This window comes from Lepidochelys kempii, chromosome 22, assembly GCF_965140265.1.
Source record: "Lepidochelys kempii isolate rLepKem1 chromosome 22, rLepKem1.hap2, whole genome shotgun sequence".
Classification (NCBI taxonomy): Eukaryota; Metazoa; Chordata; order Testudines; family Cheloniidae; genus Lepidochelys; species Lepidochelys kempii.
The window spans coordinates 18,525,598-18,551,963 of record NC_133277.1 but is presented as its reverse complement, the minus strand read 5'-3'; the positions used below and the strand labels follow the sequence as shown (position 1 = coordinate 18,551,963).

Below are 26,366 nucleotides of genomic sequence, written 5' to 3'. Positions count from 1 at the left end.
CTGCAGCAGAGCAGAGCTCCAGTCAGCCCTGGCAGGATGTATGGCGGTGTCGCTTCCCTGAGAGCATGGGTTGGCCGAGGTGTCAGGGTGAGAGGCAGGCAGAGTTGAATTCCTGCCATGAATCCAGCTGCATCCTCCGCCAGCTTCCCCTTTGCTAAGGGATTCCAGTCACTACCCTAGGGACCCTGTCCATCTCACTGAGAACAAAGGCAGCCCTCAGCCACTGCCTGAAGCCAACAGCCAGCCCTGGGGTTGGGCTAAGCCCCACAGTTTGCTAGGAATATCTTGGGGGATGGGCTGAAAAACCTGTCACCGCTTTGAGGGTGGGATTTCCCACAGGGCCTCAAGGAGCTAGACAGGGAGGGAGACGAGCACAGCCCCCATTGAGGCCCAGTGGGATCCAGGGGTCGCATGGTCCCAAGAGACTGAAGGCCGTTCTCAGGATCACTTTAGGCACCAGGGAGCCTGATTCCATTGGCTTCCATTAGCCAAGGCCCCGATGCCACTTGGAAAATGGGAAAACTTGCCTTGGTGCCTGTCTTCTGTAGGTGATTCTGAAAATGTCATCCCTGGCCCCATGGGCCCAGAGGTGAGTGTCTTGTTGGCTTGGACCTGGCTCCCCCATTCCTGTTGGTCCTCTTGTCCCCCTGGGGCTGAGTGGGTCCTCTGGTGCCCCATTGACCATGACCTGGGTTCCCTGGTCCCCACTGATCCTGAGCTGACTCCCTGAGTTCCTGTTGGAGCAGAACTGGGTCGCTCCTTGGGTCGGAGCTGTGCCCCAGTCCCTGGAACTGGGTCCCCTGATCCCCACTGGCCTGTAGCTGGACCCCTCCTTGGCCTCAAGCTGGGCTAGGATTGCCAGTTTTGGTTTGAGGTAGTCCTGGAGGTTTCATCTTGTGACAATCCCGGAGAGCTGGCCAACCCTAAGATGGGTCCCCTGCTCCCTAGGGCACTATGTGCATTCTGGAGACTGCCTGGGGAGAAAGTGCTTCCCTGTCTGAGTTCCTGAGCTTTGCAAATGAGAAATGAGGCATGTGACTCAAATGGTGGTGTCCGTCCCTGCCGCCTGCGCAGGCCTGTGGCTGTACCCTGCGGGGCAGACTCTGTTACTGCGGCTCACAAAAATTCCACGTCCGTCACTTACCATTTATAATTCACAGTCAGGAAGGCATCCGCTTTCTTCCCTCTCCTGCCCCCCAGTTGGCTTTCCTCCCTGCTCCCCCTTCTCTCTCTAGCACATAATGAGTTTGATAAGAAATTGTCTCGTTAACAGGATTAGCCATGGAAATCTCTAGTCCCCTCCTATTCATTTTGTAATGTTCCTCATCCTGTTCTGTAATTTTCTGCTGGTATTGGGCGTCTGTGGACCACCTCGGGGAGATTAATTCCTGCTCGTCCTATGACAGCGTGAATGCTGATCTGCCAGAACGGTGCATTCTGCAGCTGCAGGTGCCATGCTGTCGTTATGGCTAATTTACATGAAACCCCCATTAACTCTTTCCCTGAGAAGCCTCGTCTCTTGAAATCTGCCGCACCCCTCAGTCCACAAGCTGCCTCCTACACTGCAGCCCTGTCCCCTGTGAGATGCAGGGGACAAGTCTGGCACCCAGGCATGGAGGAAGCAGCTGGGCTGGGTGGGGGGGAGGCTAGGAGGTAGTTTGTTTTCGTGATAGTGACATCTTTCCCAAAGTAAGTTCTGCATATAAATAAAACGACTCAAAAATACTCTGTCTTGTATTAGAAGGCACCCGCTCTTCTGATAGCACTGTCTCTTTTATAGAAAGCTGTGTAGACAGATGCATTAAAACCTTATGGACCAAATTTTGCTGTCATTTACCAGTGTAAACCCACTGATTTCTGTAGCATAACTCTGGATTTACCCCCGTGAAAATGAGAGCAGAAATTGGCCCCATGATAAATAATTACCCTTAATTTAATAATTCTTTATAACCGGCAGAAGACATGGCCCCCAAGGAAGTCATTAAAAGGAGGTCTCTGTTAATACCAGTTTTAGTGAGTAATGAGCACGTACCTGTAAAGGTGGGTCCGGTTTTTGGTCACGCTCACCCACAACTGGGAGCTAAACATAAAGAAACTTGGGGAAAAAATGCCTGAGGAATTTCCTCAAAGATCATTTTAAATAGGGGCTTTGGGGTTGAATTTAGATCAAAAGGTAGATGTTGAGAAAAAAAGCTTTTAAAAAGCGGAAGACCAATAGCAATGGTTTTGATTTTAAATTTAAAAAATCCATGCAAAATTATTTGCTTAACGATGTAAAGATGCCATGTTTGCAGTGCGCGTTTTGCTGCTGCATTAAAACCTCCAGCTGATCATGCACAAAAGAGTTGTTCTGGTACGTTTCTGAGAGGGGCAAAAAGTAAACAAACTGCATTAATGGGGAAGAGATGAGGACACTGGATAGCCTTTTGCCTGTAAACATTTACAGGAATATTTGTAATTTATCGCAGGAAATTTGTGTTTTTCAAAATGATTGTTAACCTGACAGTGTCCTTTTTAAAGTGAATAATTTATTCAATTAATTTTTCTTCTTTATATTCATTGAGTGTCCATGAACAGATTAGTTTCTTCTAGTTTTATCTGCAATTATTTGCCATACTTTTGGTGACTAATTCTTGAAATGTGGCTTGTATCCAAGCAACTGCTGGTGGCAATTTGGTGTACAAGCCATGTCATTTGGTTGGTTGGTGTTGAGTTTTGACAGGGCACATAAGCTGCATTGTAATGTCTCACTTTCCAGAACTCTTGGGATAGGGTTTGGGATGTGAATAGTTGATTTTACAAAGTCAGTATTTCTTTCAACAAATATTTTCCAAGCTCTGCATGAAAAAATTGCTCCTTTCAGGGATGTTCCAGCTGCAGAACTTGTTTGCCGGTCTTCTCGTTGAAGGTGAATGCTGAAAGGGGTCAACAGACAGGCCTGGCCAATTTGTTTGAAAACCTGAACAAATATTTGCAGGACACTTGTTTGTAAAAACTGCCCAGTTTCCCAATCGCTAGCAATCCTCCAATGAAGCTGAAAAGCCGAATGTTTCCAACAAGTCAGTGGAAATAAATCTTTAAAACGATGTAGAAGTAATTGGTGGAACTCCTAGCCACAGCATAGCATTAAGCTCAGCAGGATTCAAAAATATATTAAAGAAACATATATAATATTTATATATATAAATATATTAGACATTTATATGGCTAAGCAGATCCCCCAGTTGCATAAGATAAGATAGAAATGTACCAGGGCTATAAACTTTTATGCTTCAGGACCTAAGCCAACCACCGACTGACAGGGGTTAGAAAGAAACTTTGCTCTGGGGGAGGATTTTTCCATAAGTGCCCTTTCTGGGGTTTCTTCCACCTTACTCTGTAGCAGCTGGTGCTGGGCACGGATGGAGACAGGAGACCAAGTCAGATGGACCATGGGTCTGATCCAGTCTGGTAAACCCCGTGTTCCTGTGCTGACTAACATCTGTTCTGACCTGCAAAAGCTGGACACCCAATGTGAGCTTTCAGACGGAAAACATTTCCAAATGCCTCTGGCTTGACACGAGAGGGAGAGCGCCACCTGCAGCTGAGGTTAAATTGACCTGGCAATAATTGCTTTGCAAAAAAAGGGGATATTGCTTTGGACTAAGAGCCCCTGTTGTGGTTCCTCAGCTTGCTTTATTTGAATGCAGGGTGCGGAGCTGTGTTTGGTGCAGGAGTGGAGGTGTGGCAGATGGCAGCTGGCACAGCAGGGACGGTTCTTTAACTCTTTTTTTACAGCTGTTGGTAGAGAAGAAGACATTGCAGCTCTGTTGGCTCTCCTAGGCTTAAATGCAGTGATCAAAACCGAAACCAAACCTGGAGGCTTGGGGGAATGTGGCATTTTCAATGCTAGATGGGATCCTGCAGTTCTTTTTTAAACCCCAAAGAGCCAATTCCCTGGAAAAGCACCCACTGCTGAGCTGCAGTTCTGAAATGCATGGAATGGGATTTGTTAGGGGATTAGCATCCACAAAATAAATCTGTATTCTCTGGTTCTCAGTAGCAAGCATAGGGCCTGGCAGGGCTATAGTATCGGGCAGTAAGACCCTGCCAATGTACACAATCGCTGTGGAGACCAAGAGCTGGCATGGCCTAAGCACAGAGTTCTTTGGGGGCGGGGGGAGGGGGCGCACGCTAATGCAGGGCCCTGTACAGTGGGCCCTGGATGCTGAAAGGAGAGACTTCCTGTAATAGGGACATTAAGGAAGAACAGAGCATTTGCAAATGATGAGTAATTATTGCCATCTATTAAAGGGCAGAGGTAGATGTGTTAAACCTCACGCGCATCAGATGAGGTGAAACCTGAGATCATATTAAGTGGATTTAGAGACAGCTTTGGGGATCAATCACACGAGAGGCAGAAAGTCTCTCTCTCTCTTCAGGTGAGAGGTGTGTGAAATAGCATCCGTCTTGTGAATGAGCTCAACTTTTCACTACCCAGAGCCATTTCATGGGAGGAAGAGTTCCTGTGAGTCTGGGGCTGGCTGGAAGGCAATGCTAATTAGGGGTTGCTTGCGGGGAGAAGGAAGTGTTGCAAAGCACAAGGAATAAAAGGGCCTTTGGCAATAGCACAGCTACAGACTAGGGACCGAATGGCTAGGCAGCAGTTCTGCGGAAAAGGTGACAGTGGACGAGAAGCTGGATATGAGTCAGCAGTGTGCCCTTGTTGCCAAGAAGGCCAATGGCATTTTGGGATGTATAAGTAGGGGCATAGCGAGCAGATCGAGGGACGTGATCGTCCCCCTCTATTTGACATTGGTGGGGCCTCATCTGGAGTACTGTGTCCAATTTTGGGCCCCGCACTACAAGAAGGATGTGGATAAATTGGAGAGAGTCCAGCGAAGGGCAACAAAAATGATTAGGGGTCTGGAACACATGACTTATGAAGAGAGGCTGAGGGAACTGGGATTGTTTAGTCTGCAGAAGAGAAGAATGAGGGGGGATTTGATAGCTGCTTTCAACTACCTGAGAGGTGGTTCCAAAGAGGATGGTTCTAGACTATTCTCAGTGGTAGAAGAGGACAGGACAAGGAGTAATGGTCTCAAGTTGCAGTGGGGGAGGTTTAGGTTGGATATTAGGAAAAACTTTTTCACTGGGAGGGTGGTGAAACACTGGAATGTATTACCTAGGGAGGTGGTGGAATCTCCTTCCTTAGAAGTTTTTAAGGTCAGGCTTGACAAAGCCCTGGCTGGGATGATTTAATTGGGGATTGGTCCTGCTTTGAGCAGGGGGTTGGACTAGATGACCTCCTGAGGTCCCTTCCAACCCTGATACTCTATGAATAATAGGTGGGGAGCGGTAGTCCAAGGAGAGCTCTTTAACGCTGGGAGATGACAGGCCAAAAACAGGTGGAAGGTGTAAAAAAAAGGCAGGATTTACTGAACGGCTGACATTCAAACCAGAGCAATGCAGACCCAGCCTTGAGCAGGGCATGGCATTCGTCCTACACAGTCAAACTCGAGTTCTAACACTCAGCTACAGTGTGTTGGTGGCTGGCAGTTCTCACGTTAAAACACGTATGGCCCCGCCTTTAGAAGCCTAGCAAGACTAGAAGAGCTAAGCCTGTGTGGTCTGGTTCCTAGATAGCAAATGAGGTGACAGAGCAGCTCTATGGGTGTAAATGAGGATAGAGCAGAATTATTGTTTGTAAACGCTTTGGGGCAGAGACTTGCTCTGCCTTTGGGCAGTGCCTGGACTACATTTTGGGGGCTGTAGCAATAGAAGTAGCAGGTAGGTGGTTGCACAGAGTCTAACTCGGAGTCCTGGTAAAACAATACAAAAGGAACATGGCACCCATTTAACCGTTTAAAAGCCGGCTCATTGATAGGTCTCAAAATGTAACTGCAAACAGGCAAGCATTGAATGGGAATGTTTCTAGTTGGGTCCTGCAGGGATCAGTTCTTGGCCCTACGCCTTTTAATGTTTTTATCAATGACCTGGAAGAAAACATAAAATCATCACTGATACGGTTTGCAGATGGCACAAAAATTGGAGAGTGGTAAATAGTGAAGAGGACAAGTCACTGATTTAGAGCAATCTGAATCACTTGGTAATTGGGCACAAAGAAACAGTATGCCTTTTAGTTCAGCTAGATGTAAATGTGTGTGTATATACATCCAAGAGTAAAGAACGCAGGCCATACTTACAGGATGGGGGACTCTATCCTGGGAGGCAGTGACTTGGGGGTCTTGGCGGATAATCAGCTGAACTTGAGCTCCCAGTGTGATGCTGTGGCCAAAAGGGCTAATGCGCTCCTGGGATGCATAAACAAGATAATATCAAGTAGGGAGGTAATATAACCCCTGTATTTGGGATTGGCTGCTACGGGAATGTGTGTCCAGGTTTGGTGTCCTCAATTCAAGAAGGATGTTGATGATTGGAGGAGGTTCAGAGAAGAACCATGACAATAATTAAAGGATTAGGAAACATGCCCTATAGTGACAGACTCAAGGAGCTCAAGCTGTTCAGTTTAGCAAAGAGAAGGTTACACGGTGGCTTGAACACAATGTGTAAGTACCTGCATGCGACACGTGTATTTAATAATGGGCTCTTGTTACACCTGTTCCGCTAGACCCGAAGATCCAATGGCTGGAAGCGGAAACTAGGCCAATTCAGACTGAAAATAAGGTGGACATTTTTCAATGTGAGTAATTAGCCATTGGAACAACTGACCCAGGGTCATAGAGGATTCTCCATTACTGGCAATTTTGAAATCATGACTGGTGTTTTTCAAAAAGGCATGCTGTCGTTCAACCAGGGAAGTCCTAGGGCCTGTGCAGTGCGCAGTGGTCCCTCATGGCTTTACAGTCTATGGAAAAATTAAAGAAGGGCAAATTAAGGCTGAGTATCTGGACAGTGAGTCTTACTTGGCTGTGGACTAGTCTGCCAAGGGGAGAGGCAGGGGGAAGGCTCATCTGCTAGGACATGGCAGAGCTAAGCAGCACGAAGCGCTCGAGGATGTGCTGCAGGGAACTGTCCTGCCTTGGCTGGGAGGAGTTGGCACCTATGTAGTCTTTTCCCTCAGCAGCTTCTCTTGTTCTGCAGTGACCTGAGCTGACCCCCGCCCCCAGCAGCGCATGCATCCCACTGCGTGCCCAGTAGGTGAGAATTTCAGGGGCTGACAGTTGTGGGGGCAATCACACAGCCAGCAGTGTCTGGGCCCTCTGCGCAGCACAGCACCCATGGCTGGCTTGCTAGCGATTTTATCTGCAGGATAAAATCTGCATTTCTCTTTCAGGGGGGTCGCCATTTCTGTTGTAGCGCTTTGGGCATAGGTGGGCCTCCAGCGGGTGCCACCGAACGACAGGGGCACTGTGATCGGAAAGGGCTCGGAGTCGGGCAGTTCTATTTTCACTCCCCGGAACAGTTACGTCCTGTTTTCAAAACCTACTCCCTTCCTTTTTCTCTTCTTTGGTGTCATTCTCCTCGCTCAGAAAATCCATTTAAATGCAATTCCATTCTTAAAACGTCCCCTTCATGCATGTCTAATGAATGTCAGGGAGATGCTTTACAATGGAGCTGAGTGGGATCCAATCTTGCAGAGTGTCTACAAGTCATTTGGAGGAAACCCTGGGAGTGCTCCCAGTTTTATTACAGCATAATTAGAAATAAAATCTTGTTGCACTAGGAGAATGAGAGATGAGTGTTAATCCTGTAACAGGGGAAGATAGAGATGTGCCTATAAAAGAGATCAAGGACAGAAAGAGAAAAGCCTTTCATGACTCCCCAATTTTCATCCCTCCTGTTTTATTTTTTTCCTCTCTGGCTCAGCATCTATTCAGTGTCACGTGCTGCCGCTGGTTGAGAGAGGACCAGTTTTTCCAAATGCCCCCAGCCCTGTGAGATGTCAGCACCCTTCCCTCCTGTTGTTCAGGGGTCGAGAACACGGGAATCCCACCTAGCACAGCAGCTGGATCCCGCGTGGTGTTGGGGGTGGGTTAATTTCTGGAGCATTTCTGCCTCCTCACTCAGTCACTGGGAGGTCAGCGGCTCGGCACGTGCGTGGCAAGGGATTCTATTTAGGTCTTCAGTGAGGTCTACATTGCCTTGCTGCTCAGCTGTCTGAGGCAGCTCTGTAAGCAAGCCTCCCGTGCAGGCTTCTCTCGGGCTTTGCACAGGGAGGCCAATGCCCTGGCTCTGTAAGGCACCCCATCCCCAGAGACGCTACCTGCTGCCTGTGTGTATTCTGGCTACTTAGTATGCACAAGTTATTCAAATCCCAGCCCAGGCTCTTCAGAGCAAAAGTGGATCATTCAGATGTTGCGGCCCTCTTTTTACTGTTTAAAATCACTTCCTGGAATGGTCCCTTTCAGACTAAAGTTAAAATGTGAGCACATAAAAGCACTATGGAACCACAGCGGAATTCTTAATTGGAGCCTTAGGTTGTGCGGGCAGAAACTGCATGGTGGAGCAGGGAGCAGAGAGCAGAGCACTGGGCTGGCTTGAGACGGGCGCCAGTCATACGTTGGCAATCCTACAACCCTGGTCTCCAGGCGTAGCCTCCCCTTTCACATGGAGGAAGTTCTCTCGCTCAGTACAAGTCAGGTAAGTGTTTAAATGTGCACAGGTCAGTTTAGTCCTGGTGAAAGTGCCCACTGGAGATCCTCTTCTCCCCACTGTAAGGGGGGGCACCGGCTGTGCAAACTTGCCCTGCTACATGCCGTCAATATGCCTCTTCCCTGCTCTGGGCTGGCCACCTGCTGCTCGGAGTGGGTAGCTCGCTTTCCCGGTGTCTGTCTCGTATCTCTATAGTATACACACTGTGTACCCCAGGGCCCTGCAGACTGAACTACCCTCTCACTCCCAGGAGATGGCCCCTTCAGGCAGGGCTGAGAGATGCACCTAGACCTCAGACTCCCAAAACCACTGTGGAGGCAAGATGACGTTTCTGGGGCATGTTATTCTCTTTCAAGCTAAGCCTTGCTCTTCCCGGATAGAGGAGGACAGGGAGTCTTGGGTACAAAGCGTGACCCACTTACTGAGCTAGAATCAGTTATTTCGCAGCTGCCCATGAAACTTGAAGGTGGATGTGTTCTGTATGGGCTTTTGGCTGCTCTGTGCTACTCAGCCTTGTACAGCCACACAGGAGAAATATGTCGCCTTGGAAAGGGGTAGGAAACCTGCCACTGCCTTACAACCTTTCTGGGATTATGTATGCAGGGAAACATGTAAATACATCTGTCGTATATCTCGCAGTGCTTATTACATTTGCATTTGGATTAATCAATGGCTTCTATTTAACATCCATTGGATGGATGGATGGATCCTTAATCTCTGTCTAATCTAGCCTAGCTCTAGTTTAGGTGTGTGCAAAGCTACCGACCGGCAGGTCAGCCTTCTAATTACAGTGGCTGTGCAAAGCCCCAGTTGCTGACTTGGAGGGGAGGGCTCCTTGGCATCTGGATTGTGTAGGATCTCAAGGGAAGTAGCTGAAGGGGTGTTGATAGACTGAGACAGAGGGGTAACATGGTCCGGGCAGCAGGCCTAGAAAATAACGCCCGTGCTTGGATGCCAGGTGGCAGAGATTTTCCATTACTGCTGAGCTGGAGAACACAGACTCCCTGTCCTTCCCCAAATGACATCTACGTTGAAAGGCAGGATAGGAAAGCAGAGGTACACTGAAAATCACAGGCTTCGTCTTCGGGGCTTCCCTGCCTCCCTCCCTGTCTTCGCTCCAGGGATATATTCGTTACTTTAACCATGGCCGGAAATAGCTCCCAACAATCACTGACTGTCCAGGATGCCATGGGATGCATATGCTCAAACTACAGCTAATTCTTAAATGCTGGCACCTATTGATTCCCCAGCAGTTAAAACAGAATGCGTAAGGAAATATTGGTCCCAGAGTATCAAGGGAAAGTTATCTCATTAGTCTTATGAACTATACAATGTGCTCTTTCCTGCAGCCCTGACTCCGCTGTTTTTATAAATCTATATTGGATAGAGCAGGAACTGGTAACCTGTATCGATTGTAATTTTTCACTTGAAATTGGAAGGCCCCTGGGGCGGATACTGTGGTTTCTTGGCCATTACAAGCTTCTGGGTCTGGAAATGGGCTTTGGCAATGCCCCAGGCTTGTATGTGCTTTTTTGGAGTTGAGATACTTTCCTAATAGCCTACCAAAACATGGCCATGCATGGAGACTCCTCTGCGATCCACTCGCCTGCTCACCAAGATGCTCCTGTCTCTGTCTAGATAATCTGATCCCAAGACAAGTCACCCAATGCACAGCCAGACTGTAGTCACGCTCCCCCCACTCAGCATTGGCTGGCCATGACACCACGAACCGAATGGCCAAACCCATATATGCGAGGCAGGGAGCTGAAGCCAGTTATCAGATGGGTGTGAAATAACAAGAGTAACCCTTCGCTGTACCACCTGGCAAACATCAGCTAGCTCCCTGCAGCATCCCTCGGAGGGTGAAGCCGGTTCCTTTGGACAGAGGAGAAACCTGAGGCACAGAGCAGGGAAGGGACTTGGTCAAGGCAAGTCTGAAGTGGCTGCCTCCTTCCCCAGATTTGGCTTTTTAAACCTTGCTTGAGTTGCTGTGTCCCTGTTTTCTACTCTCATGTCCTGCGGGGAGCGTGATGCATTGGATCCACCTTTTGTGATGCGGGAACACAAGAGAGGGAGGATGGAGGAGTAAGAGATGCCAGAGTCCCCTTCCCCCCCAACCATCCCATTGGTAATGGGATTTTTGGAAGGTTATTTGCAGAGGCTGGTAGTTGTGTCTAGCTCTGAGAGCAGTTAAAACAATGCAGCTTCAGTCTGGCCACAGACACACTTAATCCTCTGCTTCCTGGAAACCTTTCCCACCTCCTGGCAGGCAGAAAGATTTGACTTTATTCCACAACCATCGGTGTTAATCTCGCTAGAGGAGCTGGCAATAAGTCACTTTGGGGAGGTGTCCGTTGGAGAGGTTCACATCAGTTATCACCCACATCTTTCCCGCCAACCAGTGTAATTCTCTTAGACAAAGTTATTTGCCCCTTTTTTAAAAATTGAAGAGACGCCATCAGGTTCTGTAGACCCTAAATTTAATGTCACGGTGTCTTTAAAATTGTGCATTGCAATGGGCAAGATGCTCGTTACTTCCAGTGCAGAGGGGTTTTGTCTTCACTCAAGAGGATCAACCTTTGAACAGTATTAAAATGGACGAATCTACTGCACACCCAGAAGGGTTTACATCTAAACACTCTTGTTGCTGTGAAGATAAATGATGGAACATTCATAGAACCCATGCTCCCCATTCCTGGGGAGTGCCCATGGGAAGGATGGCCTGCAGGGTACTGTGTATGCAGGTAATTGTTTCCCATCTTGCACTTACTTTCAGAGATGAAGCTCTTCCCTCCCTGATACCCTGGTCATGGAATCCCTACAGACTTGAGAACAGCTTGTACATAACTCAGTTCATACTGAACTCAACCTGTAGATCCAGGCAGAGCCACAGGCCAGTTATTGTCACTTGATAGTGAGTCTCACAATATTTGGTGGGTTTTTTTTCTTAGAGCCCCAGCTTCTGCAGTCATGTGAATATGGGAGAATCTCAGCTTTCACTGAGGAAAATAAGTTTCCAGTCCTCATGGTTGCAAGGAAAAGCTTGAAAAGGTGACCCCTGACAGCTCAAAGGATAGAAGGGAAAGAGAAAGAATGTTTGTTGTTTTTTAAACTCTCTTGGATTTGGGGGTCGTGACTCATTATACTTCAGTCCTTGGGTTGGCAATGTGGCACATGCTAGTGACCAGCAGAGTTCCAGGTGTGGACAGGATGTGCCGTGGTCCAGGCAGTCCTGTTCCGCAGAGAGGGCTGGCTTATTAGGGAGTCCCAGGGGTGTCTGTCTGTCCCTCTCTCTCTCGCAGAATGTTTCTGTCCAATTCTGAGCAGTTCCCACGTGATGCAGACCAAGAGGAGTGAAGGACTCACTGTGCTCTTTGCAGTTGGGTCTATGGAGAATGCTGGGCATTTTGCCTTCCTTAAGCACATGAGAAGCATCAACGTGGTGCTAATGGTCCATGGGCCCTTTGTTCTGAATGGCCTGATTTTCAGGTGTTGATCTCTTGTATTGAGCTCAGTGCCAGGCTGCCAGGCGTGATGCCACTGTCCTAGAGTGACTCCAGGCAGCAGGCTGGGATAAATAGGAGATCTGTTTGCCTGCTCTGCCTACCTCCACAGACCATCCTGCCAATGGTGATTCTGTTGGCGTTCAGGGAACGTGCCCCTGGATCAGGCGTTTGGAGTAGCTCAGGAAACATTCCCACCACCCCAGTGAGTTTGCTCCGGGTTTTACCTGGCACCCAGGGATTGGGGAGTTGAGTCAGGGCTGGTGAGTGCTCACGAAGCTCAGAGTGAGCCGGCAGAGTGCTCTTTGTATGTACCGGTGCCTCTGGGCTTCCATTGAAGCTACTCCCCCCAGCTGGGACCAGGGTCTGGTCGGCTGGAGAGGCACATATCCCAGCTCCCCTTGCTGGCTCCCTGCCTTCTTCCATGTATGGAGAGTACAAGCAGCCTCTTCAACTAGCTGAGCTGCTGTCCCTTGTCCGAGGCAAGCTTCCCCGCTGGAGTCCAATGGCTTGAGGTGGAGCCATATGTGTATTTTCTGGCCCAGCACATGGGTTAAGTCCATTTGCCCTCACAGCACTCCCACCCGGCTTTGCTCCCTGTCCACCTTGCCTCTAGCAGGCTGAACTCCTGTGGCCGGCTTTCTGGCTTGCTCCCGCACCCTGGGGAGCCAGCGCTTTTGCATGGCTGGCAGGGAGGGTTCTTATAAACGTATGGAGGCCATTTTCAGACCTGATGGCAGGGAGGCCAAGTGTAAATAGGTGTCAGGGCTTTATTTGTATTCATTTCATGGTAGGGGTTATTCCTCACCCGCCTCTGGTCTCCCTGGGCTTTTCTTCGCTCTCCATTGTGTGGGCTCAGCAGGTCCCTCATCCATTTCCCCCACAGCAGGCCATAATTTGATTCTCATCAAACATGCAGAACTGATGTTGCAGAAGGTCCCTCCAGAGGTTTGAACATCCTACTGCTGCTGTCTGCTCTCCCTCTCTTGCGCTGCGGGTCGCTCCAGCTCGGGAAGCCTTTGTTTCCTGAGGAGTAACACGGCGTTCTGAAAATGGTACCGCAATTAAATATGCACCAAAAAATGTTGGGGGGGGGAGGAATGAGGACAGTCAGGGTTGTAGAGCAGCAGTTTGCAAGATGCAGCGACCGCTCGTTGCCATAGAAACAGCCTCCCCCCTTGCTTAAAATTCCAGTACAGCCAATATTCTGTGCTTACTGGTTTGCTGAGAGATGAAACATTAATGATCTATTTGCATTTTATTGCAATTGCACCGGTGGGGCTTTTCTTTCTTCTTTTCTTTTTTGGATCTCTGTATTAATCCCTTGATACTTCAGATTGGCAGCTCAGAGCTGTGACTGCTCTGCAATTATGTGTGTGCTGCGGCATTGACTTTGCCATGTCATAACACAGAGACAAAACAACACATGCAGATTTTGGCTAATGAGCATCTAGCCCCTCCTTGTAAACACGGAGATAGAAATATCTCTTCTCTCTCCCTTCCTTCTCCTCCCCTCCCCTCCCAGGTTTTGCAAACCAGAGTGTGCAAACAACTGATTCATTGATCATTTTGATTCCTTGTCAGGTCTCCTTTTGGCTCCAGGGCCGGACATTGAGTTACTGGGCCTTAAAGACATTTTTGCATGTGGCTTTCCAGTCTCTGTGTTTGTTTAGGCATTCTGTTAAGTTAGATGAATGTTAATTGTTTATTGAAGTCACTATTTTTCTCTCTGTTAAGAATCCCTGACACAGAACTTGCTCTTACTACAATTAGAGTAGGATAAATGAATATCTGGCTGATATACAGCTAGATAAATTCATGGAGTATAGGTCCGTAAGTGGCTATTAGCCAGGATGGGCAGGAATGTCCCTAGCCTCTGTTTGCCAGAAGCTGGGTATGAGTGACAGGGGATGGATCATTTGATGATGACCTGTTCTGTTCATTCCCTCTGGGGCACTGGTCACTGTCAGAAGACAGGATACTGGGCTAGCTGGACCCTGGGTCTGACCCAGTAAGGCCGTTCTTATACTGAGATGGGAATGTGCCGGCTGGAGTTGGGGCTGACCATTACTCTGCCTTGTGTCGTGGTTTGCTGCTGATATGCTACATGGTAGGAAGCCTCCTCTGAGGGCGGTCTTTGGACTAGCCTGTGAGCGTTGCTGGGTGGAGGGGGATGGGAGGGCATCAGGAAGGATCAGGGAGTGGATTGTGAGTTTGTGCCAGACTGGTTTCAGATTTCTGGCCCCCTCACTTTAGAAGATCTCTCCTTCCATTGTGAGCATAAAAGATGCTCTTTCCTTTGCCTGAGTACAGAACTGTCCAGGCCACTTCCAAACGGTGGAAGCTGATTCTCAAGCGAGGCCTTATCCTAGGTGCTGGCGGTTCAATGGGTATCGAACCTGTTCCCAGGTCTGTGGCTAGGGGGTGCTGTGCTGATGGACGAGCCATCTTTCAGAGGAGAGAGAAAACTGGGGTTCTGCCTGTAACAAGGCTGGTTCTGGCGGGACCCAACGGAGAGCACCAAGTCAGGACAAATCACTTCAAGCAGGGCAGTTATAGCCCAAGGCTGGGGTTTCGCTGCACACCAAGGCAAACCAAACCAGCCAAACAGAGAAGACTTTTGGTTTTACTCCGCTGGCTAACCACAAGTCACACAAGCAATTCCCTTAGATGCTCCAGTTTCCCAGTATCCCCACCAGTGCCACTCGTTATGGGGATGAATGGTTATGAAAACCAATACCCCAGTGAAAGAAAAGAGGTTCTCTCGATCCCAGCGGACCAAGCCCCAGACCCAGGTCAATATACAAATCAGATCTTACCCACAAATCACGCTGTTGCCAATCCTTTAGAATCTAAAATCTAAAGGTTTATTCATAAAAGGAAAAAGATAGAGATGAGAGCTAGAACTGGTGAAATGGAATCAATGACATACAGTGACGGCAAAGTTCTTGGTTCAGGCTTGTAGCAGTGATAGGATAAACTGCAGGTCCAAATCAACAGCTGGGATGGGTCATCAGTCCTTTGTGTAGAGCTTCCACTTGTAGCAAAGTCCCTCCAGAGGTCAGAAGCAGGATGGAAGACAAGATGGAGGAGCTGCAGCAGGTTTTTATAGTCTCTTGCCATGTGGTCTCTGCTTTCTTTGTCCCAAGGACAAGCTGTCCATCACATGGCCTGGAAACACCTCAGAGTTCTGTCCATAGGCAGGTTCCTGCATGCCTGGCTGAGTCACAAGGTGTATCCGTCTTCTCTCAGTGGGTCAGGTGTGTAGCTGATGGTCCTTAATGGGCCATCCAGCAGGCTAGGCAGAGCTGACACCAACTTGTCTGGGGTGTCGCCCAAAAGTACAGCATAAGTTTGAAATAGACAGTATAGAGCCAATATTCATAACTTCAACTACAAAAATGATACACACATATAGACAGCATAATCATAACCAGCAAACCATAACCTCTCCATAGACCCCTTACACGACAGCCTTTAGACAATATTTGCTGCAAGTATAGAACAGTGGTCGCAACAGTGATCTGTACAGTTACAGATTATATCAGTAATGTCACACCGCCCATCTCTGGTCACAGAAGATTCCCATGGCGCTGCTCATTTTCATAGCCAAAATCAGACTCAGGAAATTACATTCTACCAACATTCTCCATGCTTGTGCAGTGGTGCTATGGGGCAGCGCTGTGCTGCTAGTGAACAGCTGCCATGTCCCACTTCAGAGGTGGCTGCATTGCAGTGGTGGGCCCAATCTTTTTGTGCTCTTTGGGGGTGAAAGGCTCTATCTAACCGTTAGGAATTGTGAGCACCGTTAGAGCAGGATGCAGTGTGCTTTCCAACGGGGAAAGCCAACTTTAGCCTCTTTCCAAAGCCATTTGCTTGCCTTCTTTTGCATGCTGCTGCTAAGTTCTTCCACAGCATGGGCGTTTGCTCATTAGTATGTATTAATATTCATGGTGAATTATAAAGCGGGGACCAGGTTAATAAGTGGGCTAATGACTCCTTATTCACCTGTGCACTAGCCTGAGGCATGGACAGAGAGGCCTTACTTTTGTGCTTCAGTGCGGGAATGTCTCCTTGTGGACTCTCTCACCATTCCAGCTGGCTTGGTTTATGCTGCTTGTTACCTGCTGTCCTCTGGAATCTTCCCCCTGGTGTTCAAGTATCAACTTAAGATCCTATTTGTTTTCGCAAGCTTCTAAGTAAGATCAGCTAATTATTGACTTGGCAGTATGGATTCCCTTTTAATTGCCACATTGCAGCACGGCACGCTGAGACTCCGCAGCACGGTCTGAGTTTGGAGTTGCAAGCTTGCCTCTCGCCTGGCCCTGCCTTCTTTAACAAGCCACCATGGAACCACCTCTCACTCTCCTCCCAGGCCCAGGGTCTCTGGTCCCTTTCCGCACGTTAATTGGGCCTGAGTAGGGGTACTGCAGAGACGTACTAGTTTGCCCAAATGGAGTATGATTAGACCCAGAAGTGAGGCCAGTGCCGGAGCTGAGAGTGCAGCCTTAAATTCTGTCTGTCCAGTGCATTTCAGCAGCCAGCCAGCACCACTGCTTACTCCTGTTGAGCTTTTATATTGGGAGCACATTCAATCAGATGAGGGGTATATTTTAAGTTAACTTGAAGATTGTGACCAACAAATAAGTTCTAAAATGGGCGCCGAACACCATTCCTATGGAATGTCACGGTCCACTTATTGGGGCACCCCAACCCCAGGTTTGCATTCTCAGGCAGATTCATCCACATGCAGAATGGTATCTGCACATCCGGCTTTCCGTCTGCATGTGTCTCTGATCTGAACATATGCTGCAGTGCTCTCCTTTCCTGATTTTAGATCCCCATTTAAAACTGCGGTCCCCGAGCTAAGGGAGGAGTCCGACCCTTGGTTTGTCTGGGCTGCCCAGATGCTGCATTGACCACAGCGGGCTCTCATCCTGTGCTAGCCGTTGTGCAGCTCCCGAGAGGCAGCAGGGCAAGTGAAGGACCAATTTTCCCCCTTGAATTCAGCTTTGACCTTGTTCCTTTCCGTAACTTTATGCAACTTTCTGTGGGAGTTCCCTTATTTTATGGTATCTTCAGTGAGAGAGCCCAGTGGTTGGGGTTCAGTATGTACACGGGTGCATGCTTCTCTGCAGAGCAGGCATTCGCTCACCCCATCCCTGGGCTGTGTCTTACTGCCTGGTGATGCAATATGTTTAGTTTGGTCAAACACAGAGAAATAACCGGACTTTTCCCTCTCTTCTGCTTGTGTCTCCAGAAAATAGGTTTTTTATTACTTTTTATGGAGGTTTGTACATATCGGACGTGCAGAAGGAAGATGCCTTGTCCACCTACAGGTGTATCACCAAGCACAAGTACAGTGGAGAGACACGCCAGAGCAATGGGGCTAGGCTCTCTGTGTCAGGTAAGTCTCTGGATCTGAACCTGCAGCCAGCAGAACTCAGCCGTCAATCTGTGTGTGCAAGTCTGTGTCTTCAAATCTTCTTATGTGTCTCCTGTCACCATGATATCAGAAGTCTCCCAAAATGGTAAAGTGTATCCACATAAAAGGACAGCCCAGGAGGTTCTAATATGACTGGGAAGTCCAGCATGAGCGCCTTGAAAGGGGCTAGATTTTCAGATGGTGCTGAGCACCCACCCTTTCTGGCATCTCAAATTGAGAATGGCCATGTTGGGCCAGACCAATGGTCCATCTAGCCCAGCATCCTTTCCTTCAACAGTGGCCAATCCCAGGTGTGTCGGAGGGAATGAATGGAACAGGTAAGCATCAAGTGATCCATCCCCTGTTGTCCAGTCCCAGCTGCTGGCACTCAGATTCTCATGACACCCAGACCATGGAGTTGCATCCCTGACCATCTTGGCTAATAGCCATTGATGGACCTATCCTCCATGAACTTATCTAATTCTTTTTTTAAAATCTAGTTATACTTTTGGCCTTCACAGCATCCCCTGGCAATGAGTTCCGCAGGTTTACTCTGCATTGTGATGAGTGGAGTCACTAGGCACTTTGGGAAATCTTGGCCATGGTTCTCTCTCTGTTTCCTCCAGTCAGCAGACAACGGCCTTTGTATTACCTGGGTGGAGAGCAGTTTATTTGCTTTTTCTGTGGGTGTGGAGACGGTGGCAGCACAGAGAGAATGAGGATGAGTGAAAGCCTGGATGGGGCGAGGGGTGGAGAAGTCCTGGAGATGGGAACATATTATCCTCCTGTTCATCCCCAGGAGTGCTAGCTCTTGACGAGAAGAAGCCAGCACAAGTTTCCCCACGGAGGGGCTTGGCTCGGGTCCCGTTTGATTGCTCCTTGTGTGACTCTGCAGACAGGAGCCTGTGGCAGGGTGCTGCAGGGCCCTCTTGGTTCCTGCCCCTTCTGTGCCGACAGGGTCACTCGGAAACCCTGGGGTTCAGTAACCACTGGTGTCGCTGGTTTACGGGCTGTGCTCCTGCCAACCCAGCTTGGGTTCTGGTGAATGCCCCTGGGAGGGAAGAGCTATTGCTCTGCTTCCACTCCCGTACCTGGCTTCCTTCCTCCCGGCTAATAGGGTGAACAGCTGCCTCCCATTCACCAGTTAGGTGCAGGATTTCTCTAGCCAGCTCCAAGTTACTTCCTTTAATGGGTGCTGGCATGACAGAGGGCCGAGTCAGCAATTCTTGCCCAGCACCCTGTCACAGAGCCTGACATGGGACCCACTTGGATCTGTATGGGGTAGATCTAAAACCCAGGCGCTGTACCCTGGCCAAGCTGCCAGGACCCGTGCTGGGCTCCAGTCTGCTGGAAGGAGCTCTTACCGTGTAATAATTTACGGCTCTTGCCCTCAAAAGGTAGCAGATCATTTATTTACATTGACTTCCATTTTCTTAGCAATATAATGGACTTAACTCCCTCTATATATTAATTATGATCTGGACATTATAGAGTTCTTAGAGAGGCTCTTGGTAGTACAGCAAGTTAATGCACTGGCCGTTCACCTCCATGGGCTTCTGTTCAAATGCCACCAAGGTCATAAGCACACGTGAGTGGTGATTCCAGCCCACTCCTTCCTGAGCATTTTTCCACTTGGCAGAAATGACCATGGCAGTTTCTTCACAGGGTGGCAATTGCAGGGGGTGCGAGCGTTCCGGTCTGAAGGGCATTGACAGAACTGGGGGTGGGGGAGTCCAGGGCTGGCACTGCAGGGGGTACGAGTGTTCGGGTCTGAAGGGCGTCGGCAGGGCTGGTGTGGGGACCCCGCGGCAGGAATTAAGTGCAGGGGGTGCTGCAGATGAGCACTGAGGGGCGTGGGCTGCGCTGTGTGTATGTGTGGGGTGTTGGGGGCAGGCCAGGAAAGCAGAAGACCCTGGAGGTCAGGACTGAAGTACCTAGGCAGAGGTGCATGTGGGGATCCCAGGGCTTAAGAAGGTTTTTGGGGGGTGACAGGTCAGGATTGGAGCCCCCGGCCTGAGCTGCGTCAGGACGGTTGACCCTGGCCTTTGGCACACTTCAGCAATTGTCCTCCCCTTTCCCTGCTGTCCACTGACTCTCCGCAGAGTGACACAGGGCGGAGTGGCTGGAGGCGATTTTGTGGCGGTTAGTGAGATTGGGAGTCAGCTCCTTGGCCAAGGCACAGACGCCCCCCTGCATTCCTGGTCCATCATCAGGAGGTACGGGAAGAGGTGCAGGGGCTTTGGCCAGAGCGGGATCACTCAAGTGGCAGCTCTCCATGCAGAACCAGATGCAGCCGCAAGCCGCCTTTCATCCAAGTTAGCTCATCTGCCGATTGAACTGCCCACTTGTCTTCCAGCCTCGCCCCGCCCCACTCCACTCCCCCTCCCCAAAACCTGGAAGGGAAGTGCAGCTGCCAGTTGGGTAGCCTGGGAAGCCACGCAGCACGGCACCGGGCTGTGGTGTGATGTGATGTGACAGGCCGGTATGTGAGCAGCCCGATGCGATGTGATGAAGATGCAAGTGATACTGCAGCAGAAAGCTCAGTCTGCATTGCCAGGTGTCGTGGGGAGCTCCAGGCGCCCCTGCCTGCCCAAGTTACTCTAATCGGGAGGGACTTCGCTCGGCTTGAATTCAGATCACCCCTTGCACCAATCAGCTTTGAGTCCCTAGTTCTCGACCACGTTTCTTGGCCTTGTTTGTGTCGGTTTTGGCTCCTGTGTTACCTGGTTGATGGCCGTGCTCTGGCTGTGCAGTGTGAGCTCGTGGTGAGCAGAGGGGCAGAGGGAGAATGGAAACCAGGGCTCCTAGGTTCTGGCACTGACTCGCAGTGTGACCATGGGCACGTCACTTATCTCCAGGCCCCATCAGTAGAGGAGGGATAATACGTAGCTACCCCACAGCGGGGTTGCGTGGGTTAAATAATATTCGCAAGCACCCTGTACTTCCCCAGTGCACCTCTCAGTGAGGACCTGTGCACTGTCATTTCGTATCCAAGAGCTACCACCTTGCTGCCCCATGGCTATTGAGCGAAGGAGCTGTCTGAAGGGCAGGGTCCAGTGGCACCTGTTGGCAACATCTGCCCAGGAGGAGGCAGGCCCGGGGGAGGAGGTGGAGCTGGGTTAGCAGCAGGGAGCGTGGCATGTTGTGCCAGAGTTAGCAGCTGGGCAGACCAGACGTTCAGACCCCTTACTGGTATGTGTCCCCAGCTGAAGGGCATGGACAGGAACCGCCCCTTCCCTAGGCTTTGCGCTGTCCTCTCCTGAAGACAAGACCCCATCACCAGGCTTCATATAGTCTTCTCATATGGACAGGACCCCTCCACTCATCCCTCCTGGGCTTTGCGCTGTCCTCTGCCAGGCTGGGGTGTGTTCTGTTTTGGGGCGGGGGCGCTCAATTTGGCTTGGCCCCGTGCTGGCCATGGCTGGTATTTCCATGCCATGGCGTTTTACTGCAGCATGGGAGCAATGAAAACGATGTTTTTCCCCTGGAATTGAATTTCATGCCTGAGACTCGATGATTAATTTTCTCCCCTCCTGGCCGCCTGATGGGCCCCTGTCCTTGTAAATTTTGAAATATACCACTGAATTTGTGTCTTTTGCACCAGTTAGGTCCCCTTGCATAGTTCCTACTGTGCTGTATTTATCTCACCCTCTCATAGTGAGAGTGTCTCCCAGCCTTCCTGGGAAGGGCCGGGGGGAGAGGGGAGGTCAGCCCAGGTACTGCCCCACCCTAGGCCGGTCACCCTGCTTGCTGAGCACATGCTAGGTCCCCACCTGCCCACACCTGTCCCTACCTCATGTATTCATGAAAGCCGTGCTGCAATTGGCAGGGCCCCGACTGAGATTGTAGGCTGGGTGCGTTGCACTGGCCAGCCCGAAAGCAGCAGCATGTGTTCATTCTGGACCCAGGGCCGCAGCTGGCTGTCCCATTCCTGGTCATGCCATGGGCCTATGGAGTGCCTATGTCTGGATAGTTTGTAGCTGAGTTCTGTGGTTGTGGCTGCCCCCAGGTCTCTAAGCACAGGCCTTCCCCGGTATCCCTGTCCTCCTGGGTCCCCAGTGTTTATAACCAAATGCTCTAGTTTGTCCTCCGCCCCCACGTAATGCACCAGCCAGATGGTGCAGGCTGAAGAAAGGGTGTGTTGGCCTTTGCTCCATATCTGCTTCTGAGCAGTTTGTTTTCTCTCTGCTCTTAGACCCAGCAGAATCCATCCCTACCATCCTAGATGGCTTTCAGTCCAGGGAGGTAAAGGCAGGCCAACTGGTGGAGCTTCCGTGCATCGCCTCCGGGTACCCGAACCCAGCCATCCGGTGGATCAAGGATGGGCGCCCACTCCCTGCAGACAGCAGGTGGACCAAGCGTATCACAGGACTGACAATCAGTGACCTGCGTGTGGAGGACAGTGGGACGTACATCTGTGAGGTCACAAACACCTTCGGGTCGGCCGAAGTCACCGGGACCCTCACAGTCATAGGTGAGAGCCGACCAAACAACGGAGAATGTAAAATTATGGGTCGCTCCATTGCACATCTGGGGAATGGGGGTTGGGGCAGTGGGCTCATCTGGGGAATGGGAGGTGGGCACATCTCTAGAAAGGATCCATCCATCTCTTCAGAGACAGTAAGCCTGGTTTCTGTTCATCTCATTTTATTAATATTGGAGCTGGGCGTGGGCCAAGAGGGTGGATCCCACCCCTCCCCCTTCCAGACTTTGGGTCAAGTGGGATTCCAGTCTGGATCTGAGGTCCATGGTTCAGGCCCATCTTTGCTCAGATCAGAAAGGGCCTACCTGGACCTACTCCCCAGAGCCTGAACAGTCAGCCACAGTGGGTGTTAAAGGGGAATCGTGACTGCTGCCGGATAGCCCAGTGCTGCAACCGAGTTTTGATTTCTCTTCTCCCTTGCATGTCAGGCTTGTTGCCCTGATGCCTTGGCCTGCATGGGTTTTATATGCCCTGGGTTATGTTCTGTGTGTTAAAGTTATGGCCCATTTTACTGTCTTCTCCTTAAACATTAGCAATAGTGAGGTGCGCAGCTCTGGATTTCATTGATCATGCCATAGTGGGGGGCATCCTCTCTAACCTCCCAAAGTCCTGGCCCGGCACTCCTTGGCCCTCTGTTAACCTGGGGTGGATTGTCTGGGGGCAGCCCCCTCTTGGGTTGTTCCAAAGTTCTGGCCAGGAATCTGGAGACATGCCTGAGGTCATCCCAGGGCTGTTCGTTTGCATGGGGCAGGTGGTTCTGAGGGATTCTAGCCTGGCTATTGCTGGTCCCTGTTCCAGAATTGCATGAGGTGGATGGGTGATCAAAATGAAATCGCCTTCTTGGCCCCGGCCATCGTACAGTGCCTGGTACATTGAAGGCTCGGGGACATCCCTGTGCTGCGTGCCGGAGCACAGTGCCTTGTTACACGTAGAGCGCAGAGCATTTGAAAGAAGTTTGTTTATTTATATCACAGCAAAATATCTCAGAGATCCCCGGATTTACCATTTTAATGGAGAGAACAGACCGGGACTGGTGGAAAACCAGAGCACTACGTTGTGTGACTGGTTGGGTTATTAGTGTTAGTTTTATATTAGGGGCCTGCATGTTGTGTTTTGTTTGATTTTATGTTTAATAAACTCCAGCCAAACAGTAAATTCTGTCTGGGGAGGACATATATTTATTGCAGGCTTTGTTCCTGGGGATCTTCTTGGTCCCCAGTAACCCAGATGTGCAGCATGCCCCTGGGGATGGGGGGCATGTTTGCCCCAGCTCCCGCAGCGACGCTCAGCATGTTCTGCGTGTTTGTGGAGGGGCTAAAATCCCGACATGCCCAGGCGGGCGTGCATGGGGCTGGATCGGAAGGGGAGGCTCCACCCAAAGCAGCAGCATGCTCAGTGAGCAGCTCCAGGGAAGTCTCTGCTCAAAGCAGGCCTGTCACACCTAACACGTCAGCCCGCCATGATGTCTGCTTCCAAACGCAGCCAGCCTCTTCACACCAGCTCCTGTGAAGTCAGAGTGAAAACGATCCACAGGGGAGGCACTGCCTGGCCCTCCACGCTCCTGGCTGTTGGGCATGTTGCCCGCACCACGCAGAGGAGCGTGTGTGGGGGTGACATTAAGATGAGGGGCCCTTGCTGGAGACTCTGAGGAAGGTCAGGGACACACCTGGCTTATTGTGCAATGACATTTCATGTGCAGTCAGGCTAATACTTCCCCGGGAGAGAGACCACGTTAATCAAGGGACTCACGGAGTGCACTGTGCAAGGAGTGCTCCATCTCCCAGCCTCGCTGGTGCCAGCTGCCACGCCAGCCTTGCCCTACCCCCTGCACTGTGATGGTTTCTCCTGGCAGTGCGGGGTGCAGTTGCACTAACCCCCCCCATCTAGCCCCCATCAGGGGTAGGTTTTGTGTAAGGCTCCTGATTCCAGCAGGCCCCCTTTCCCCTCACCAAATCAACACTTGCTCTTGACTCAGCGGCTGCTGGAAAGGCTTAAGAGCAGGGTCTGGGCCTCCAGCTGGTCCGCCCTTCCCAGGAGTTGGCTGGTCGAGGCAGACTCCTGACCCCAGCCAGCAAACACACGTTCGAATACAAATTGCCTTGTCTTCACTAGGATTTGAGCGTGTGCTCACCAGCGCCTGTTGAAAACCAGCTCACCAGCGCCTGTTGATTCCTAGTGAAGCCAAGGCCTTGCTGTGCTCACTGCAGCAGGTCACTTGCAGCGTTCCCGACAGCAGTTTGCTGGTATCCTCCTGCTGCAGCCCAGGGAGTAGAAGGGAGACCTCGCTGCCACTCAGTGTGATGGGCCAGATTCCGCCCTGGTGCAACTCGGCTGGTGCAGTCAGGTTCCCCTGGGGCCCTCCACCTCCTGTGCCGAGAGAGAGATCGCTAGATCCTTTCCCCAGGCCATGAGCCCTGAGTGTTTTTTCTTTTGCCTCTCACCCTGTCGTGCACAGACCCTCTGCACGTGAGCCTCACGCCAAAGAAGCTGAAGACGGGCATTGGCAGCACAGTCATCCTCTCCTGTGCCCTCAGCGGCTCGCCGGAGTACGCCCTCCGCTGGTACCGCAACACAGACCTGGTGGTGCTGGACGACTACATCTCCATCCGGGGGATTAGCAACGAGACCCTCCTCATCACTGCCGCGCAGAAGAGCCACTCTGGGGCCTACCAGTGTTTCGCCACCCGGAAAGCCCAAACGGCGCAAGACTTCTCCATCATTGCGCTGGAGGGTGAGTCGGCTTCTCGGGCGTGACCGTGAGGAGGGGAGTCATTAGACGGTCTCTCCAGCATCCTTTGCCACCCATGGAAGCTCTGTGTGCAGAACAAGTGCAGGGGAGATTTACAGCATCACTAGGAGAGGAGACTGTTGCCCCTGAATTAGACCCTACTCCCCTGCTTCCTGGCCTGTGTCCAGGCGTGTGTGTACTGGCCAGTGGGCTCCAGAGTTGTGTCCACACACAGCTGCAAGGTTTGCCCATTTTTGCTCCTGGAAGTGAGATTCTGCGATGCCAAGTGCTCCCCGTGCTTTGCCCAAGTGCTTGGACACTCCCAAGGTGCTTCGCAACAATTCACTGAACTACGCCATGCAATGCCCCTGCGTTGTAGGGGTCAACCCTGTACTGAAATGCAGCCGTCTCTGGGGCAGAACCAACAGTTATTTAACAGCACCTAGCAACACTACCCGGTATTTCAGGAAAGGAAAGGAAGGGAAGAAGAATTCCCGTCTGCAGGAGGAGCTGGGTGAGGCAGAATGTAGTTATCAGACACGGTGTGGTCAGGAAGTTGCTCTCCCTTAGTGAAGGTCCTAGGGTGCTTTTGATAACAGGTGGCCAGGACTTTAGTGTAACCTGCTGTAGTAACTGCAGGGAGAGAACCACAGCTGGGCCCTGTCCTCTGCAGGAAGGGTCTGTACCAAGAAAGCAAAATAAGCGACAGTAACTAGATGGGGAAAGGAGGAGCTGCCCAGATGGGGCTCATTGTGGTGCCCTGGCCTTGGGTATGGGCCCATCCCCCCCAAAGGCATCCTCCCTCCTCTGCCTCCCAAGCAGTGTCGTTCCCTCGAGTGCATGTGCCAGGGTGCAGACTGAGCCCTGTGTCCCTGCCCCTCTCATGCTCCCTTTTATGTCTCATCTGAAAAATGCTACTAAGCCAATGTCCCCCTGGTTCTCACCAGCCCTCTGAAAGCCGCAGCCCTCCTCCCTGGGGCATGCAGGCTGGGCATGGTGGGGCCCTGGCCAGGGAGCATGGCGTGTCAGGTACGTTGTTGTTGTTGATCTGTGTCGCGGAAGCACTAGGAGCCACAGCCCTGGACCAGAAACCCATTGTGCTGGGCGCTGGACAGACAGAACAGGATGCCCCTGCCCCCAGAGAACTGACAGTCTAAGTCGTGTTTAAAACCCGCCGTCAAGCTTGTGCCTAAATGCAGCTGCTTGCGAGGGCCCCAGCCTGAAGCCCTAACATGCCCCTCACCGGGTGTCTCTCCTAGATGGGACCCCCCGGATCGTCTCCTCCTTCAGCGAGAAAGTGGTCAACCCGGGCGAGCAGTTCTCCCTGATGTGTGCTGCCAAAGGCGCTCCCCCACCCACCATCACCTGGGCCCTGGACGATGAGCCCATCCAGAGGGACAACGGGCACCGCACCAATCAGTACACCATGTCAGACGGCACCACCGTGAGCCACATGAACGTGACCAGCCCGCAGATCAAGGACGGAGGGGTGTACCGGTGCGTCGCGCGGAACTCGGTGGGCAGCGCCGAATACCAAGCGCGAATAAACGTAAGAGGTGCCTGTCTACTTTTAAATATCAGCATAGGACTCATACTGGGCTTTGTTCTGTTCTGTTTTTTGGTAGAATCTCT

General features: G+C 50.9%; 1 protein-coding gene across 5 annotated transcripts in view; it reads left to right on the top strand.

Moving 5' to 3' along the window:
* Window positions 1-26,366, top strand: part of DSCAML1 (DS cell adhesion molecule like 1) — a 348,185-nt gene that overhangs the window by 158,891 nt on the left and 162,928 nt on the right. For 2 of the 5 annotated variants that reach the window (XM_073321084.1, XM_073321086.1), the window contains exons 4-7: window positions 17,359-17,505; window positions 21,719-21,997; window positions 24,462-24,737; window positions 25,994-26,290. In XM_073321084.1, the coding sequence (XP_073177185.1) occupies window positions 17,359-17,505; window positions 21,719-21,997; window positions 24,462-24,737; window positions 25,994-26,290 (999 nt within the window). The remainder of the gene's footprint in view (window positions 1-17,358; window positions 17,506-21,718; window positions 21,998-24,461; window positions 24,738-25,993; window positions 26,291-26,366) is intronic. The other 3 variants (XM_073321089.1, XM_073321087.1, XM_073321085.1) reach the window with 2 other exon arrangements.